The sequence below is a fragment of the Pteropus vampyrus genome, unplaced genomic scaffold, assembly GCF_000151845.1.
Source record: "Pteropus vampyrus isolate Shadow unplaced genomic scaffold, Pvam_2.0 Scaffold67, whole genome shotgun sequence".
Taxonomy (NCBI): domain Eukaryota; kingdom Metazoa; phylum Chordata; class Mammalia; order Chiroptera; family Pteropodidae; genus Pteropus; species Pteropus vampyrus.
The window spans coordinates 777166-795497 of record NW_011888848.1 but is presented as its reverse complement, the minus strand read 5'-3'; the positions used below and the strand labels follow the sequence as shown (position 1 = coordinate 795497).

General features: G+C 39.6%; 1 protein-coding gene across 1 annotated transcript in view; it reads left to right on the top strand.

Moving 5' to 3' along the window:
• The first annotated feature begins 8066 nt into the window (after positions 1-8066).
• The window catches only part of MCUB (mitochondrial calcium uniporter dominant negative beta subunit), a 99639-nt gene continuing 89373 nt past the window's right edge, over positions 8067-18332 (top strand). Inside the window, exon 1 of the mRNA XM_011361448.2 lies at positions 8067-8380. Coding sequence (XP_011359750.2) covers positions 8291-8380 — 90 coding nt within the window. The 5' untranslated portion in view covers positions 8067-8290. The remainder of the gene's footprint in view (positions 8381-18332) is intronic.

Below are 18332 nucleotides of genomic sequence, written 5' to 3'. Positions count from 1 at the left end.
GCACAGCAGTAACAGTAGTGATCATCCTGCCATATTCACTTGTTCGCCCTTCTATCACTAGTTTCAGTTTGCCTCTTACCTACCAGATTCTACCTTCACTGAAATTCTTCCCTGCTTGAGACTAAGAACCAAAAGTTTTAGTGTCGGCCACTGCCACCTTAACTCCCTTTTTCCCTCTGATCCATTTATTCACCACGCTTATGTTTGTTTCAGACCATCCAGTACTGTTGGATATACAGAAGCAAGCGGTCTTAGTCCATTACATCCAAACACCATTAAGACTTCAAAACTTGATGCTCACCAGTGAGTGAGCTATAATTGTTATGCTAAGTTTTGCTTGAAATTAAGTTTTAGCTTTCCACTTGATCCATCTCTATTAGTAGTGAGTTATGAACCCTTTCACCTCTTGGGCATTTGAACATGCTGTTTGCTGTGGTTCAAACCGTCACCTCTTCACTTGGCTAGCTCCCAATCCTCCTTCAGTTATTAGTGGGCACTGATGTCAGTTTGACCCTCATCCCAACCATTTGGTGGGGTTTCCCTGTTATGTGGGCCCATAGGCCCTGGTACCTTTCCTATTACATTTATCCTGCTTTATTTAATTACTTATCCCATTTAGCTTCCTCTCCTTTTTTATTCATCACTCTATCATTAGAGCCCTGAACAATACCTGGCATACCCCCATGCACGTAGAACCAGAAGTATGTGTTTGTGTTATTCTTCAAGGTGGTTACAATTCTAAACTTAGAAGTCTTGTTTCATTTTTCATCCTTCATTGATTCATTAAATATTTAAGATCCTACTATGTGACAGGCACTGTTGTGTGATGGTTTTAGAACAGTGAACAAAACAGACAAGGTCCCTTACATTGTGGAGCTTGCAGAAAAAAAAGGAAGCAGAGTGAGGATTACAGGCAGGGAGTAGGAGTTAGTGTGGCTAAGCCCATCTTTTAGGGATTTGCAGACTATGGTGAAGTTTTAGGTTTCACTCCAAAAGAGGTGCAAAGCCTTTGAAGGGCTTTGAAAAGAAGAGTGATGTGATCTGGCCCTAACAGGAGGACTCCAGCCAACCTATCATAGGTACCTGAAGAGGGTAAGGGAGAAGGCAGTGCATAGTTAATGAACAAATCTACTCCCTAGGCATAGTTTAGGTGGGACTTAATTGAATTAAGAGAATGCGAAATTTGAGACTTGACTCTGGCAGCTTGGCTTAATCCTTCCTGATCATTTTATTAAATTACTGGGTTCCATCAGCCAATATTTTATTTAGGATCTGTTTAATTTTATAAGTAAGATTAGTCTGTTGTTTGCTTTTATAGTGTTTATTTAATTTTGATATAAGCATTATGCTATTTTTATTAAATCTGTTAGATAGCTTCCCATCTTCTTTGATGCTTTGGAACAATTTGTATAAATTAGCTAGAATTTTGGTATATAAGATAGGTATTCTCTGTTCTTAAAGTTTTGGTCGAACTGGCCAATTAAGCCTCTAGGCTTGGGGAATTTTTCCAGGTAGGTCATTAAACACTTTCAATCTGTGACTGTTGATCTATTTAGGTTCTCTCTGTTGAGCCAGGTTTGGTCTTTATACTTTTAACGTGATTGATATAAACAATTATTGGGGGCTAGTTTTTTCCATCTTTTTTGTTATGTTTATGCATTCCTTCTTTTTTCTTAATCATTCTTGTCACATTTGCCTGTCTTGGTGCCTCTAAAAAAAAATGGTTTTGTTGACTCACTTTGTTTTGGGGACGTTGCTTTAGGAACCTGTAAAGGAAGTGCGGCTGGTTTTCTGCCTTTACCTTTATTATTTCCTTCCCACTACTTCCTCTGGGTTTATTTTTACTGCTGTTTTTCTAGCTTCTTGGATTATCAGTTTAGCTTATTTTCAAACTTAATTGTTTTCTAATAAATGCATTTTCTTGAGTAATGAAAGTTTTAGCATTAAGTGCTTCTATTGCTATTCAGTCTTAAAACAGTTCTCAATTTCCACTTATTTCCTATTTAATCCATGAATATTTATGTGTGTTGTTTAAATTCCAGTGGTAGCGATGCTTTATCTTTTTGTTAATGTCTGATTTCATGAACATAGCTTATATGTTAGCAAGTTAAAATTATTTTTGAGATTTCCTTTGGAGTCTAACATTGTCATACTGTAAATCTTTTATATGTGTTTGAAAATAAAGTTCTTTATGACTCTAATTATTAAAAATGAAGGCCTAACACCTGGATCAGAATAGGGAAAAGGAATATCCTTCTCTAGTTACCAGTTGAATTCAGAGTAGGGGCCTCCAAGTAAGATACCTAGGGGAATGCCTCAGCCATTCTACAACCCAGTGCTGCTGGCATCTACAGAGGATATATGAGAGGTTGCTCAATTCAGATTTTACAAGTAAGACCAAGTGACATAAATATAGTCTCTTTCTGTAAATTAACTTTCTTTCCACCTTGGCTGAGGCTAGACCCTTTGCCAGTAGCAGGCAAGCAGTACCAATATTGTTATTGGTCAGCTTATTTGTGAAAAACTGACTTCTGCATATGGAAGGTAGTTTGAGGACATCAGTAAATAATGCCCTCAAAGGTGGGTTGTAGGAAAGTCAAAAGATAAAATTTGGAGACTTCCTTTATTAGAAGTAAAGCACATATCTGAATGTTGACATCCTCATTAAGGATAGGACAGGGCTGGAAGTAGGATGAGGCAGGTGAAGCACTTGCCTTGGGCACAAAATTTAAAGGGGCACCAAAAAACTCAGTCATTAAGGTAAATACTATTTTAATATAGTACTTTTAAAAATTAATGTAAGAAATCCATGATGAACAGAATATCAAAATTTTAAAGATTTGACCCTGCACATCGATTCACCTCACCCTAATCCTGGCTGTGGCTATGGGAACGTCAGATGATTAGGTGATGGCAGAAGAGATAGGCAATATGAGGTCAAGGTTAAAATCTTGGGGTCATAGTTATATAATTCCAGGCTTGAATTCTGACTATATGACCTTAGATAAGTTACTTAAACTACTAAGATATAGTTTCTTCATCTTTAATAGAAAGCTAATAATATTTATCCTATAAGGTTTTTGTAATGACTAAACAAGTTCTAATGCCTGACTCACCGAGGGAGATCTAGATTTTATGGAACTGAAGCTTGTATAATTTAAGGGATCCTCTAAGAAAAATAAAAAATTAGGAATACAAAATTGGCATGGTACTAACATTTAGAGTAAGAAAGTAACTCAAATAACAATTTTTTTAAAAGCACAAACCCAGAAAAATAAAATATTTCTTAAAAATTGGTTGCCCCTACACATCATTGTGATACTTTTTTTCCTGACAGTTTCTTAGCTATATTCCCTTCAACTGCCTTTTCATCAGACAACAGTTTTATAATACTTTCTACAGAGAGAATAGAAAAGATAATTGTCTTCTCCCTAGCATGATTGATTTGTTTTATATCATAGATAAGTGTCTCTTGACTTTCAACTTGCTGTTGGTAATGTTTCCGCTGAGGTGATGTGAAATCCCACATTGCCCCAGCGGCATGTGAGCAGAGGACGGTGGTGCTGGGTGTTGTCTCTTGATTCTTCCCCGCCGATGCAGCCAAGAATTACAGGTTGTCAAGATTTAGAAAAAATAAGATTTATTGAAAGTACATTTTAGAAAGAGATGAGCCATGCTAAAGAAGGCTGCAGCCTATGGAATTTGAGAGGTGAAAAGATAAGACAGAGTACACCCCAAGGGAGGAGCGGGTTTTCAGCCAGGAGAGCTGTAACAACGCAGAAGTGAGAAGATCTGTTTTTATTTGGGCCATAATGGGAGGTCCTGGATGACTGTACGTGAGGTTACCTTGATTGACAGTTGGCTGCTATATAACACTTTGCCTACTACACGTGTACTTACCCAGAATTCAATCTGTTATAAGTAGATTTATGAACTTCCAGGTATAAACATAGTAGTATAATGAGAGTATAATGAGCATTAGATTATGGACAGATTAGGGTAGTACCTTTGAGCAGGTGTCTGTGGCCAGATTAAACCAGCTATAGATTATGGCCTTCCTGTCCTGTGTCTCTGGGGATGCAGGAGGGATTCTTTGACTACCAATAGGGTGTTCTCTGGGACATCTTTAGGCTGAGCCTCTATTCCTTTGTTCCCGTCACTCATGTCTGACTAGCTACCCAACAAGTCATGTCAATCTTTATGATTATTTTTAAATTTGAGAAAACTTCCATCAAATGTTTTTTATATATGAGCTGTAATATTTGGAAGAATATTCCACAGACTATCTTCTGAGTCCATTAATTTCAAACGTCATTTCTTTTTCACTAGTCTCATACTTCTAGTAACTTGAGGGTCAGTAACTTGAGCGTTAGCAAACTGCTGTGAGGGAACCTCTGGCCACTGAATATGGAAAGCACTTACTGAGAACGCTCACACAGTGGCCCACATAGGTCTTTTTGATGCTCGACAAACTTTACCACAATGTGTGAAAACCCTGGTACAACCGAATAATTACCCAACATGAACTAGTTCATAAATACTACTTGCATATTATACATTTGAAATATGTACATTTGTACTCATATACAGCCTTTGCACATTTGAATCTGCTTCCTTTTCAGGGAAAAATTTAAACAGCTTTATTGAGGTATAATTTACATACCATAAATTTCACTAATTTAAAGTGTCCAATCAAATGATTTTTTAGCAAATTTACAGACTTATGCAATAATCAGCACAATCCAACTGAGGACATTTCCGTCACATTTGCTGAACTCCTAATTCCACCTCCAGCCCCAGGCAACTACTAGTCTACTTTATATCTCTACAGATTTGCCTTTTCTGGACATCTTTTACAAATGAAATCACACTAGTTGTTTTGAAAGCCTTTCTTGTACTTATTTTGCATTTCTCTTGGGTCCTGAGCTCTCTGATCCTTGTCCTAGAGCACTTGACACTAGCACTTCCTGTCTTCGCACATTGTCTATCTGTATCCAGAGCTTCTGGACTTTTTCTCAGTCACATTTGTTTTAAATTGTTCTTGCAACTTAAATTAGCATAATTTCATTTAGTAATTGTTGACTGAGTCTCTAATTTAAAGCAGGTACTATGCTTGGCACTCCAATACAAAGATTAATAAAGCCAAGCACCTGCCCTGCATTTATAATCTAGCTAGAGAGCCAGACGTGAGTGCAAAGAAACAAAATGCGATATGCACTACAAAATGGGCAGGGACTAAGTGCTATGGAATGATTTAAAGTAATAAAAATAACATTTATTGAGGACTTAGGTGTCAGCAAAGTTGATTTAGCTGAAGCTTCGGGGCTCTCCACTTGCACAAGCCTCTTCCAAGGCACATGGAGGGGTGTCCCTAGCAATGTGTTCACTTTATGTTATGTTTTTGTAATATTTCTAAGCGTAAGATATTTTAAGTGGAATCAATTAAGACCACGGTCTCTCTTCTGCAACCTCCCCTCTGCAACATACTCCCATGTGTCAGGTAGGTAGCCATGGCCATTTTCAAGATCCAGCAAAGAGTATATTAAGTTGGAGATACATTTATGTGGCTTACTATCATTTTCACGTATTAAATTATTGCTAACTATGCTTATGTAGTAATGGCTTCCAAGAATACTCCTATCACCTACTAGACACTTACCCAGTGCTGTGATCCAAAAATACAGGGCTGGAGGTTGTACTGAGGAAGGAGTGTGTCTTACAGTGCCAGGTTACCAGAAGTATGTGGCTAGTGAAAAAGAAATGACATTTGAAATGAATGGGCTCAGAAGCTAGTCTATAGAATATTCTTTCAAATATTACGACTCATATATGAAGCAATCATAAGAACTGACGTACCATTACCAATAATGAGTTATAAAGCTTAGAGACACTTTTCTAAACTATCAGTGATATAAAACAAATCAACATGCCACAGAAAAGACAGTTATCTTTTCTATTCTCTCTATAAGAAAATGTTATTAAACTGTTGTACTATGAAAAGGCAATTAAACGTAATGTAACCAAAAAATGTCATTAAAAAAAAAGTATCTCAGTGATGTGTAGGGGCAGATTCTGTGCTCCAAAATGGACATTTTCTCTTCTTTATTTCCCTCGTAATAAAACAGCTTTCTTCCCCCTTGAGAAATAAAACGTGTATATATTTAAAGTGTACAATGTGATGGCTTGATATATGTATACGTTATGAATGATTACCACAATTAAGTTAATTAGCACATACATCACCTCACATAGTTACTAGTTGTGTGTGGTTTTGGTCTGGAAAGTACAATTAAGATCTACTCTTTTAGCAAATTTCAAGCATATATTACAGTCTTAACTATAGCCATCATGCTCTACCTTAGATTCCCCAGAACTTATTCATCTTATAACTGAAAGTTTATACCTTTTGACCAATCTTTCCCCATTTTCTCCTCCTTCCAACCCCTGGCAACCACCATCATACTCTCTGGTTCTATTGAGTCTGACTTTTTTAGATTCCACATAAAAGTGAGATCATATAATATTTATCTTTCTCTGTCTGACTTATTTCACTTAGTGTAATGTCCTCTGGGTTCATCCATATTGTCACAAATGGCAGGACTTCTTTCTTTTTATGGCTGAATAATATTCCATGATGTATGCATACATAGAATAACGTATAATACGTAATAGAGCATATATAACATAATAGACATATGGTTACATGTCATATTTTCCTTATCTATTAATCTTTCAATAGACACTTAGGCTGTGTCCTTACCTTGGCTATTTAGAGGAAAGGGAACCCTTGTGCACTGTTGGTGGGACTGCAAATTGCTGCAGCCATGTGGAAAACACTGTAGAGGTTCTTCGAAATATTAAAAGTATATCTACCATAGATCCAGCAATCCCACTGCTGGGTATATATTCAAAGGAAATGAAATCAATATCTCAAAAAAATATCTGTACTCATACTCCTTTCATTTGGAGCACTAGGTAGGTAATATAAGGAATGGACTCATGTAAATTACCTTCTCATGTAGACTTAATGTTTAACATCACTCTGTCAAGGACAATTGTATTTTGAAATGCAGATGCTAGTTAACCACATTCTCACTTTGATGGTGACTAAGTTTTTGCTATATAGAAACCTCCATCTTTTTTTCAGTAAGGAAAGATCATCAGGAGAGATTTGCAACTTGTTGCATTGCCAGCTTTGCTTCATTAACTCAAGCCTCTTGCAGATTTAGTAAAAATACGGGATGCCCGGTTAAATTTGAACTACAGTTAAACAACAAATAATTTAGTACGTTTATTCCAAATATTTCATATTTTTAAAAAATAATAAGTGTGATCTCATGCAATAATTGGGACATACACTAAAAAAATTATTAGTTATCTGAAATTCAAATTTAACCGGGCATCCTGTGTTCTACCTAACAACTCTATTGTAGGTTGCATGAAAGGTTGGATTAGGTTGCTCTTAAATGGTTTGTTCGTTTTTATAAACAAAACATATACCAAAAAAACCCACTAGATTTTTCCAGTTGTTGGGAAGATTAAATTCCACTTCCTTAGCCTTTTCAATGAAAAGCGTGCTTCAAAAGAGAAGCCAGTGCGGCTGTGGAGAGATTATCCCCAGGAGCTCCAGGTGGGCCACCATCTGGTGAGTAGCCGACCTCCTGCGGAGCCGGGCCTGGAGCTGGTGGACCCCCAGCTTACGAGCAAGAGGCCCGGCCACCGCAGCCCTAGCACAACCTCGGAGCCAACTTAGAGCGGGCGCCTCTGCCGACCCGCTTCTCCCCCTCTTTTTCGCCCTGACCGGGAGCCCAACTTCCATAGAGATCCCTGAGGCCCCTTTCCGCTTCCCCTACGCCCCTGCCCCGTGGGGTGGAATGGAGAAGGCTGCTCTTAGAGCACCAAGTGCCCGGAATCAACGGCGAGGTCCGACTCTGGAGCCCTCCAGGTGCCGGTGGCCCGCTGTCGCTCAACCCAGCAGGGGCATCCGCCAGTGGGGAGGCCGCGGGGCAGCGCGCCGCCCTCGAAATCTGAGGGGCGGAGGGCGCTTCGCTCACCCTCCTCTCATTCTCTCTCTCTTTTTTTTTTTTTTTTTGGTCGGAGGAAGGAAAACAGCCTCGCGCTGGAGTGTGTGCACAGACGAGAAGTGGAAAGGGGACACACCCTCCGCCAGCCCGCCCAGCGGGGAGGCGGGCGGCGGGCGGCGCCGAGCCAGTCGGGGCGCCCAGGGCGAGCGCGCCGCAGCCCCCGTGCTGACCAGGCCTGCGGACGGTGCGGGACCCCTCGCCGCACAATGATGCTCTTGAAGGGCCCCGGGCCGTGGCGCCCGCGGCGGATGCCGACCCCCAGCATCTTGGGCCGAGCGCGGCCGCCGATGCCCCAGGTAAGACAGCCGGCGCGCGAGCGGGGGCCCCGGCGCCAGGGACGGCAGCTGGAAAAGTTTGCAGGGGACACTTCGGCGGAAGGGAAGCCGAATGGACTTGAAGTTCACTTCTTTTCTGCTCGCGGGAGGACCCGACAGTGGTCGCCAGGCCGCAGACATGGGGCTGGAGCCGATGACGGTAGAGGCCAGGGGCGGGGAGACCCGCGGGCCATCACCCGGGCTAGGTTGGGGTGCGGGGACCCCGGGGCTGCGGCCGGGGAGCAGCAAAATACTCCGGAAGGCGGTTTCTCCGCGTCCGGGCGCGCCGCCCAGGGAGTTTAGAGCCGGGTGAATCATGAGCGTGTGCTTGAGTAACAGTTGGCCTGACACAGGGTACAGTGGTCTTCGTGGAACCGTTGCTTGAAGGAAGGAGGAGCGTGGATGTGCAGGGGAAAGTGCTGCGTGTGACTGAGACTGCGCTGGAGCTTGACAGGAGCCCAGGAGCACATTCTCAGCTGCTAGGAAAGACAACTTTTTAAAAAGAGCGTTGCAGGTGTGTGGTTCCGAAAGGCGTCGTTTCTGAGTTTTAGTTTGCCCCCAACCCAGCTCCCCGCTAGATTTAGTTTCGGATTGTAAAGAGAAAAATATTTTTTATCTTTTAGCTGTGCAGTTTTAAAGAAAAGTAGAAAGTAAGCAATGCCATTATCTTGTCACTTTCACTTCCTGTTTATTTTTTCCTCCAGCTATCTCAGGGCTTCAGTTTGGATTAATGCACAAAATATTTAAATGCATTTTCTAAATGCCTTCCCTGAATGTTAAGAGAATGAGTAAGGACATTATGTTACTAATACCTAGGAGAAAGGGCAAACTCCTAAAATGTAAAATGGTAGATTTAATAGAGTAATTGGAAAGATAGGCACTTTTTCCACTTCGTAAACTGTACTTGTATTATAAGTGTAGCACTAGACAGAAAACAACTCAATACAGGGAACCCCCTTCACCATACACCATTTAAACATAAATGAATGATTCAGTTTTGTTTTTTTTTAATTAACTCCATTTAACATTTTGAGTAGAAGTTTTATGGATCCCAGGACTGGGCTGCCCTTTCTCAAGTGAGCATCTCTAAGTCCTTTGCTCCAGATTTCCCACCTGATGTTATCTAGGGTAGTGCCTTTGCATGCCCTAGAAGGGATGTGGATGCTCTTTTAGAAAAGGTAGAAAATGATACAGTGGGGCTTATTATGCCTAATCGTAGGGGAACAGATAATTATTTTATGAAGCCTTACATTTGACTGTTTTGAATTTGCAAATTTTAAGTCTTGACTGCCCATGCAATTAAGTCAGTTTGCTGAACTTTAGAAGTGGAAATGCTTCCATTATTTTATTTGTCTGATAAAAGACCCCTAAAGGACTGAAGACAAGCCTGTGAATTTGCTTCTTTATATGCCTCCTTGAAATTATACCACAAAGAAATGGACAGAAATATCTTGGCTGCCGAGGAGTTTTAGCTAGGACTACTAAACCATATCCTGCAAATCGAATTAGCTGTCTGTAGGGATACTTTTCATTCTCAAGTCTCACTGTTTTGTGGTTGCCCCACTTGATATGAAAAGTCCTATGGCTAAAGACAAGTATTATTTCTACATATTTTTGCCACAAACATTCAGACACCCTTGAGCCTATGTAAACAGCAGAGGGAAGAAACAGCAGGGAGAAGACCAGCTTGCAAGGACTTGTCATTTATTGTGTTTCACGTGGGTATTCGTAATTATATTTTGCCTTTTCTGAAATTATGAGTGTGCCTTATAGGAATCTAGTAACTTTGAAAAATATATAATTCTCATCCTTCATGTGGTAGATGAATAATTGTCCAGCAATGTTTTATGGGAGGAAAAAAGTTTGTCGAAATGGATATGTTTAGTATAGCAGAATTGCGTTTTAAAGAACACATTTTACAGAAGCATAAGAAAGAAGGAGCATATTGTATTACTTTTGGTCAAGGCTGGCCTGGTATCCATGGTCACGTTCTAGTGGCAGCATCTCTGCTTGTCCGCACTGGCTGAGCGGTCGTCAAGGCAATCTGTGGCTCTGGCTGGTCTCTCCATACTCAAGGACTCAGCTTTGAGTGATTATGGTACCTCTAAACAATTATCACTAATTATTATCTCTAAACAGAAAGCCCTGGCCTAACTGTGTCTTTCTTAATTTCAGTGTTTTTGCTGTGTAGTTTGAGAAACTCTCTGATACAGTTTCAAGTCCCCAGTATAGCATTTGAGTCTCTACGTAAGCTATGTTTAAAACTTGAAAAAATCAAAAATATACTTTGCAGAGAATATTGAGTGTGCTTTTTGTAACTTCTAGAAACAAAGCATGTACCTATTTTAATCCCATCACCAAATTTTAATTTTGAAATTGTTTTCATCTTTTGAATGTCATAAACATGTCATTCTTGTTTGACATTTTCTTGCCATCCTACCTTGTGTGTGTAATTGGCGTATTGTATTGTCTCCTGAGGAGAGCGATTGGTTGTGTGGTTGGTGATTTTACTTATACTATAGAAAAGACATTGATGCCGTGGTCTCAAAGTAATTCCAGACAGGTTTGTCTATTAAATATTAAACATTGCCATCCACCTAGCACTTAGGTATTGAGTTTTTTGTTTTGTTTTAGATTTTACTGTTTATTGCAGTTTAACAGTATTAGTGTTGTTTTACAGCCAACTCTAAGTTAGAAAATCATTTTGTATCTTGGCAGATAAACATTTGTTTATTAAGGTACCTATGAAACTGAGGTAGAAAACCTAAGGCTAATATTGGTTGGTGTCATAGTTATATAAACTAAATGTGTTTACATCGTAGAATAGAAATAGTTGGTGTTAGGCACTTGGGACATCTGAGTGCTGAACTGGCCCTGCCCCCACTTATCTCTGAGAACTTAATCAAGTCATTCAGTCTATTTGGACCTGTTTTATCCCCTTTTCAAAACAAAGGAACTTGTTTGATTGGTCCTGTAAGCGCTTTCCACCTCTGAAATTATCATTTTGTTATTTTACCAGGGGATATAAGTATACCATTGAATAAAATATTATCAGTGTCAGATGGTTGCCTTAATAGTTGAAAAATCTTCTCTTTTATGATCTTAGGCAGTCAGTAGAATGGCAGTTTTACCTAGTGGTCACAGTAATGTTTCCCTTTCAAAAGAAATTGAAATTTACTTGATAGGATGAACATGTCATAACAGAATAGATTAAGTCTTGCACTAAAACTTCATTCTGTCATTACCAGTGTTTTCATCTGTGAAATGTTGCTTATGCAAAAATATTTGGCATTAGAACTCTAAAACCATTATATAAAAGACATCTTGAGCTAACCTACAGGCTATAAACCAATGGATAATAAAACAGCATTATCTCAGACATATTTTAGAAGTATCTTCTTTTTTGATCCTGTTTAATTTACCACAGTATTAATGTGGTAAAATAGAACACTTACCACTCTCTGTTCTCTGAGTTGTTTACATAGACTGCATAGTATCGGATCTCCCAACCAAATGTTTTCACTGAATTTTCCACGTTGGCATACCTTCTAAGAAACAGCCCTGTGAAACATGGTAGTCAATTAAAAGGTGACTTTTAAAAGGACCCATGGGAGAAATTGCTGTCTAGTATTAGAATTGTTGAGTTTCTCCTGAGCAGATGCGGGTTTTATTGTCTAGACAGTGAAGTGACAGCCAGTGGTGGCCTTCCTCTGTACTTGTGCCAGAAAGCTTAGGAGTCAAATTTTAGACTCATCTTCTAACATGTGAAAGACCTTATGACATGCATCCTGGTTTCGTCTTCTCTGCCTTCATTTTTCCCTCCATTCATGTCATCATCCATTTTTCTGTGATCATGTTTTAATGGGAAAAAGTGACAAATAAGATTTTAAGAAATTTTAAAAATCAGTTCTTTGGAGCGCGAACCAGTATATTCTAAGCAGTTACATGTCAAAGTGTGGCAAACCAATCTCTTTCTTGTTCAAGCAGTTTCCTTGGTGTTTTCCCAGAGAAAGAGATATTGATTGTATTGAATGGAGTTGCTATAAGATTAATTCTGTTGCTGTCTCTCTGAAACAAATATGGTGGCATTGAAGTCGTTCACACTTCTCTCTTTTTTTTTTACTATCCTCACTTGGCCTAAATCTTACTGTTTCTCCCCCACCCCTCCTTCCACCTCTGACCTATAGATGTTGAGTCTCCCCTTAAGAACTGGATCTCTGAAGGCAGGGCGTCTCCTCCCACACGCTCGCTGCATGTACCCAGGGCCTGGACCATGGTTTCACCTGGGGCGCGAACCCAGGACCTTCTGCGTGTAAAGCAGATGTGCTAACCACTACACTATGGAGCCACCCCTAAATCTTCCTGTGTCTTTGCTTTCTCTGGTATCCCCACCTGAGTTAAAATATAGTTTGGGTCAACTACCAAGGCCTGTAAATCTCTTTATTCTGAGATTTTCCTATTTCATTAAATCATAAGTGGTGTTATTTGATTTTAAGTTATTTTTTTTACCTTAGTTTACAGGTTAATCATAAAGTGAATAAAAAGCACTGCAGTCCAGACTTCCCTTTGGCAGCTCTTTGGGGGGTTTAGGGGGTGTAATTAGATTTCTGTCTAGAAGTCACGGTATTGGTGAGAAACGATGTCTGAAATCTGCACTATAAACAAAGTCCACTGAAGAGAATTTCTCGGAATAAATCTAAGGGCAAGAAATACGGAACAGTGAAAAGAGAGGCAAGAGACGGAGCTAGAATTGAAATTTTTATAGCCTGCGAACAGAAACCAAAAGTGACAAAACATTAAACCTCATGTCAAGAAACCGACAGGTGTGCAAAGCTTTATTGTGTCAAACTTTAGAGAGGAAATCTTCAAAGTCTTGGAGACTGGTAAGGGTCATCCCGAAGTGTGAGTTCTGCAGGAGGGTCTTATAGTTACTAGATTGATTAGGTGGTTTGGTTTGTACAACTGCTGTAGGCAAAGGTGGTAATCCTATTATATTCAGCTCTAGTGGGAACTCTCAATTATCTGGCTGTGATAGGAGTGGTTTTATAATGAATGCAGTACTCAAATCACATTTCTAAGACCTAAAGATGAATTAGCTTATTTTCAGCCTCTTAGGCATAACAGTAAATAATAGATGCCCTGAACCTGATTGGAGGAAGAAAGAAGATATCATTCTTTTTGACAAATCTTTGTTGTTTTTCTGACGCGTGCGCGCACGTGTGTGCGTGTGTGTGTGTGTTCGTTCATCTGTGGCTTTTTTGCTAAACATCTTGTTTGTTTTGGGCATATGTACTTCCCTGATAGGCTGAGTAGGATATTCGAGGAATTTTAAAAGATGTTGATAAGTTACTGCTCTTTCTGGCAATAATGGAGCTAGAATACAAGCATGTATTTTTTATAAAAGAGACTGACAATAATGTGACCATAAACCTGGAAAATAATTTTGTTTTAGAAAATGTTTTGCAAACACATCAGCATAGCATTGGCTTTCTAGGCCTTTGCTGAAGGATATTTTTTTGTAACATTTTGTAGTCTGATAACTCATTTCTGCAATTCTGCTTTGGGAATGTTTCAGATAATGAATAATAAAGCAATTTTCACTTTTCAAGAGAAAGTATGGTTTCTTTTGACCATGGTTTCTTGTAAATATCCTGTTATGGGTTTGTTATTAGTGAAACCAAGGTAAGCAAGCTTTAAAACAAGGTACAGTTGATCCAGAAATCATGCTCTGGCCTCGTCCCTCCAATCGCATTTTCTGTTTCATGCCTTCTGCATCCCACTCAGCCATGCTGGACTAATACCTCTCCTTGTGGCTGGTCGTGTGTTTTCACCCTTTCTCTTATTTATGCTGTTCCCAGGCATCGACGCCTCCCTTCCGTTTCCCCCTTGAATTCTGTTCTTGTTCCAAGGCTGAGTTCCAATACCCACCCACCTCACCCCACTCCACCCCAGTTTTTATGAGGTCTCTCTAGATCTCTGTCAGCAGAATTAATTATATACTTTCTCACTGCCACAGCACTTACAACACTCACCTCATTCTACCACGCATTGTAGTTAGTTGTGCTCATATGATTTTCCTACCTGGATTCTGTCAGCACTCTGGTCAGAACTATTTTTCCTTATCTCTGATTGCCTCTTCCCTGCCACAGTAGCTAAATAATAGATGCTGGTTGGGTAGAGGAATGAATGAATGGATGATTAAAAACCAGATATTATACAGACTTCCTTAATGGTGTATTCCCTCAGGTCTTAGCGTCTCAATTTCTTCTCCTCTTAATCTAGCCAAGGAATCACAGGAAGCATTCTTATCTACTTTTTGTGACATGAGCCATGAATAATTGAATACTGTATTTTCTATTAAAAGAAAGCAGTAGTCTTATATCATGTTTTGGTTAATTGCTTTACTTCCACATCAGGATTTTTAGAAGACATTATTAACATAGTTTAATGAAACAAATTCTGTAAGGACAGCCTGTTGGATGAGTATTTTCTTGGCTATTTTAAAGTGTGGTGTTGATTTAGGATGATTGCTCACCTGTGGGAACAGAAGCATTTGTCTCTGCAGACAAAGACTTCTGTAAATGAGATTCTCAGATCATATTGGTTTTAGATTTGTGAAGTGCTATTTTGTAATTGCCAAAAGTTATTCATGTTAGTACTAAAAGCTTAATCATTAAAACTTAAATTATTTAGAACATTAAAAGTCGATTCTAAAAATGTTTATTTGTAAGATACAACTGCAGGGCAAAATATAAAATTAACTTTTTGGAAAATAACCCTCAAAAAAGGAATATAAAGTTTTATATTAGGAAACACACAGGTGTTTTACTGTAATAATGCCTCTATTACCATCCAGAAGTGGGGCACACTCTTTTGGAGCATGGAGTGGCCGTGAGTGAAATGATCACCCATTGGTTCTCCAGTACTTGGGAAATGGTTAAGGGAGGCCCTTAAATGTGCACAGCAAAATGTGTTGAATACTATTGAATGTTCAAATATTGGGTAGGTTACCCTATACAGAGGTCGCCATTTATCTATTTACTTACATAGCCTAAAATCTGAAGTCCTTGAGTATGAATAGGGACTTTATATAAATCTAGAAGGTTCATGCAGGGACCGTAGCCATTATGCCAATATTTTTGGACTTTGGGGACAGAATGGATAAGCAGGATGGTAATGGAGGGTCCAGCTGCTACCTGAGCCTTTGCTACTACTTGTGCTGCTACCATTCTCCCCAACCCCAAGAGCTGGTTCTGGCTTGATTTCTAAGAATGTTTTCACTGAAAGTTTGGCTTCTCTTTCCCCTATCCTGGTTACGTTGGTCTACTTTGACACGTAGATGCCACTTCTCACGCTTTTAGTCTTTCACAGCTAAGTCCTAGTGTGTGATATGTTAATTCCCTGTATTTTCCTTGCCCCTAAGCCCTGAGATGTCAGTGAAGGAGTTTTGGTGGTTTGTCAGTTGGTTCATGAGGGTCAAACAAGTATTGGAGACTATATATACTAAAAAAAATTCAGAGAAGGAACATTATTAGATATTGAAAATATGAGAAGAGATGGATTTCCCGTGAGCTCTGAGAGCAGGCTAAGGGTTTAGCAGACATATGTGAGTGGGAAGAATGGGCATAAGCACAGAGAGTGGAGTCCAAAAGGGGTTTGCGGGGTTTAGTAAGAACTGTGATCCGGCTACAGGAAGTATTCTATACTGTGAGGCGTGGTCCTTGATCTGACTTGGATTAGAGTTTTAGACATCATATTAAAATCTTACAGGAGTTATTTTTATCGAATTAAACTCTGTCACAAACTGCATCCTGCAGAGCATTGTTTCCAGAAAAAACAAATTATCTGTTCTTATAAGTTTGAAGAATTCTGAGCTAAGCCATACCAAGTTAAATGGGTTCTTTTCCTACAAACTTTTGGGAACTTTACATTGTTAATGGGCATTGGGACAATCTGAGAGTGAGAAAAAGGTAGATCACAGACCTCTTTTAATTCTGCAGCATTCTTAATAACTTTTCCTAGAATAGTGGTCCATGGAATACAGTTTGGGAAACACTACATTAACAAATTAGATTGGGGATGGATTATGTTGAAAAATACATGAAATCCTATTACTTCATAGCCTATTTCTCAGGCATAATTAATATTGCCACTCTGGCTTTAGTGGATTGGATCATTCCTAAATGCTATATTCTTCAGCCTTCTTTACAGCCAGCATGTGACCAAGTTCTGGATATCCTACATGATATGGAAGTGCAACTTGTAGTTTACACCCTTAATTAGGAAACTGATTTCTCTCTTCTACCCTTTCTCCCTCCCATGGGCTGGAACGCATGTGTGGAAAGGGTGAGCCAGCCTGGACCCTGCAGAGGTATATAATTCTCTAGATGATGGTGGAATGACTAGATAGAAGGGCCCTGGATCCCTGGATGACCTTAATGTCATCTTATTCGCTCTCAACTGCCTACCCACTAGAAAAACAAACACATATCTTGTTTGAGTCCCATGTCTTTTTAGGTCTCTTTGTTAAAGCGGCTTGGCTTTTGCCTCGTTTAGTCCAGTGAAGGACCAGCCCAACCAGAAGTCTCTGAATAGAGCTTAAAGCAGAAGAGCAGAGACATGATGAGGTGGATGCTATGGGAGGTTCTCAGAAGCCACGTGCATAAACTCTAAATAGAACGATAACCAATACATAGATGTAATGTGTTTTATAGAGCAAAGCAGTTTACCTTGTACTATCTCCATCTGTCACCCACCCATTTTATTCCCAGTTAAAGTCTAGTTTTGACTTTACCACTTTTACCCTTTCCTGATTACTAGATAGAAATGTTCTTTCCTTCCTATGTCTGCCTATAGTTCATTCATTTTACTCCTTATTTGGACTTTTTGTGTTTCTATCTTACCAGCATGCCTGCCTCCTCCATGAGTATTCTCTTTCTCTGTACATCGTAACTCCTAAAGAGCAGGTCTTTTATGTCTTTTACATTTTGCAGCATATTATGTCTTAGTGTTTCTTATTCTGCCAGTACAGGTGCTTGAAGTAGTGTAAATGAATGAGGCATAAGAATACAGTTGCCAGTGTCTTTATGAGAGAGAATGTTGGACTAGACCAGATGCTCCAGATAGTAAACATGTTAGGCTTTGCAGTCTGTGGTCTCTGTCACTACTACTCACCTGTACTATTGTAGTCCTAAAGCAGTTATAGGCAATACATAAATAAATAGGAGTGACTATATTCCTAGAAACTTGATTAACAAAAATGGCAGTAAGCCGGATTTGGCCCATAAGTGGTAGTTTGCCAACCCCTAGTCTGTAGACTTTGTACCAAGATTTTGGCAATAGTAATAGATAGATCTGTTCTGGAAGATGAATCCGGACCTGGCAATCCAGTGTACATACGGTAGGATGAGAAGGGAGCATGCTAGTAAAGACTAATCACAAAGTCATGGTTATCGTACGTGGAACTGGAATAACAGGAACTGGCACAATGCAAAGACAAGACGAAGAATATAAAAATGTGTAGAGATTTCCGCAAACCGAGTTGTACCTCACTGTGGGGCCATGGTACCTGGTAAAATGAGTGAAGAGGATGGGAAGGCTGGACTAAGAACATGAGTTGCTTCCTGAAGTCAGAGGAGGAATCAGAATCCCGTGGTGAGTTCTAATTGTTATGGGAAAAGTGACATGACGCGGGTGTAAAGGTGAAGACTTGCCTAAAGAATGTTCGAGAGGCAGCGCACTGGCATGGGCACTTATTGCCGTAGGTTTATTTCTCTGGAATTGTCATTAAACCATGGTATCATTCGTCTTTCATCTGAACCTGGAATTAGAACTTAATGTATATATGTTTTTACTCCTTTTTCCTTCCCCGAACTTTTTGTTAAAAAATGAATTTTCTGGGAGCATTTGTGATCTTGCTCCCCGGCATATGTTG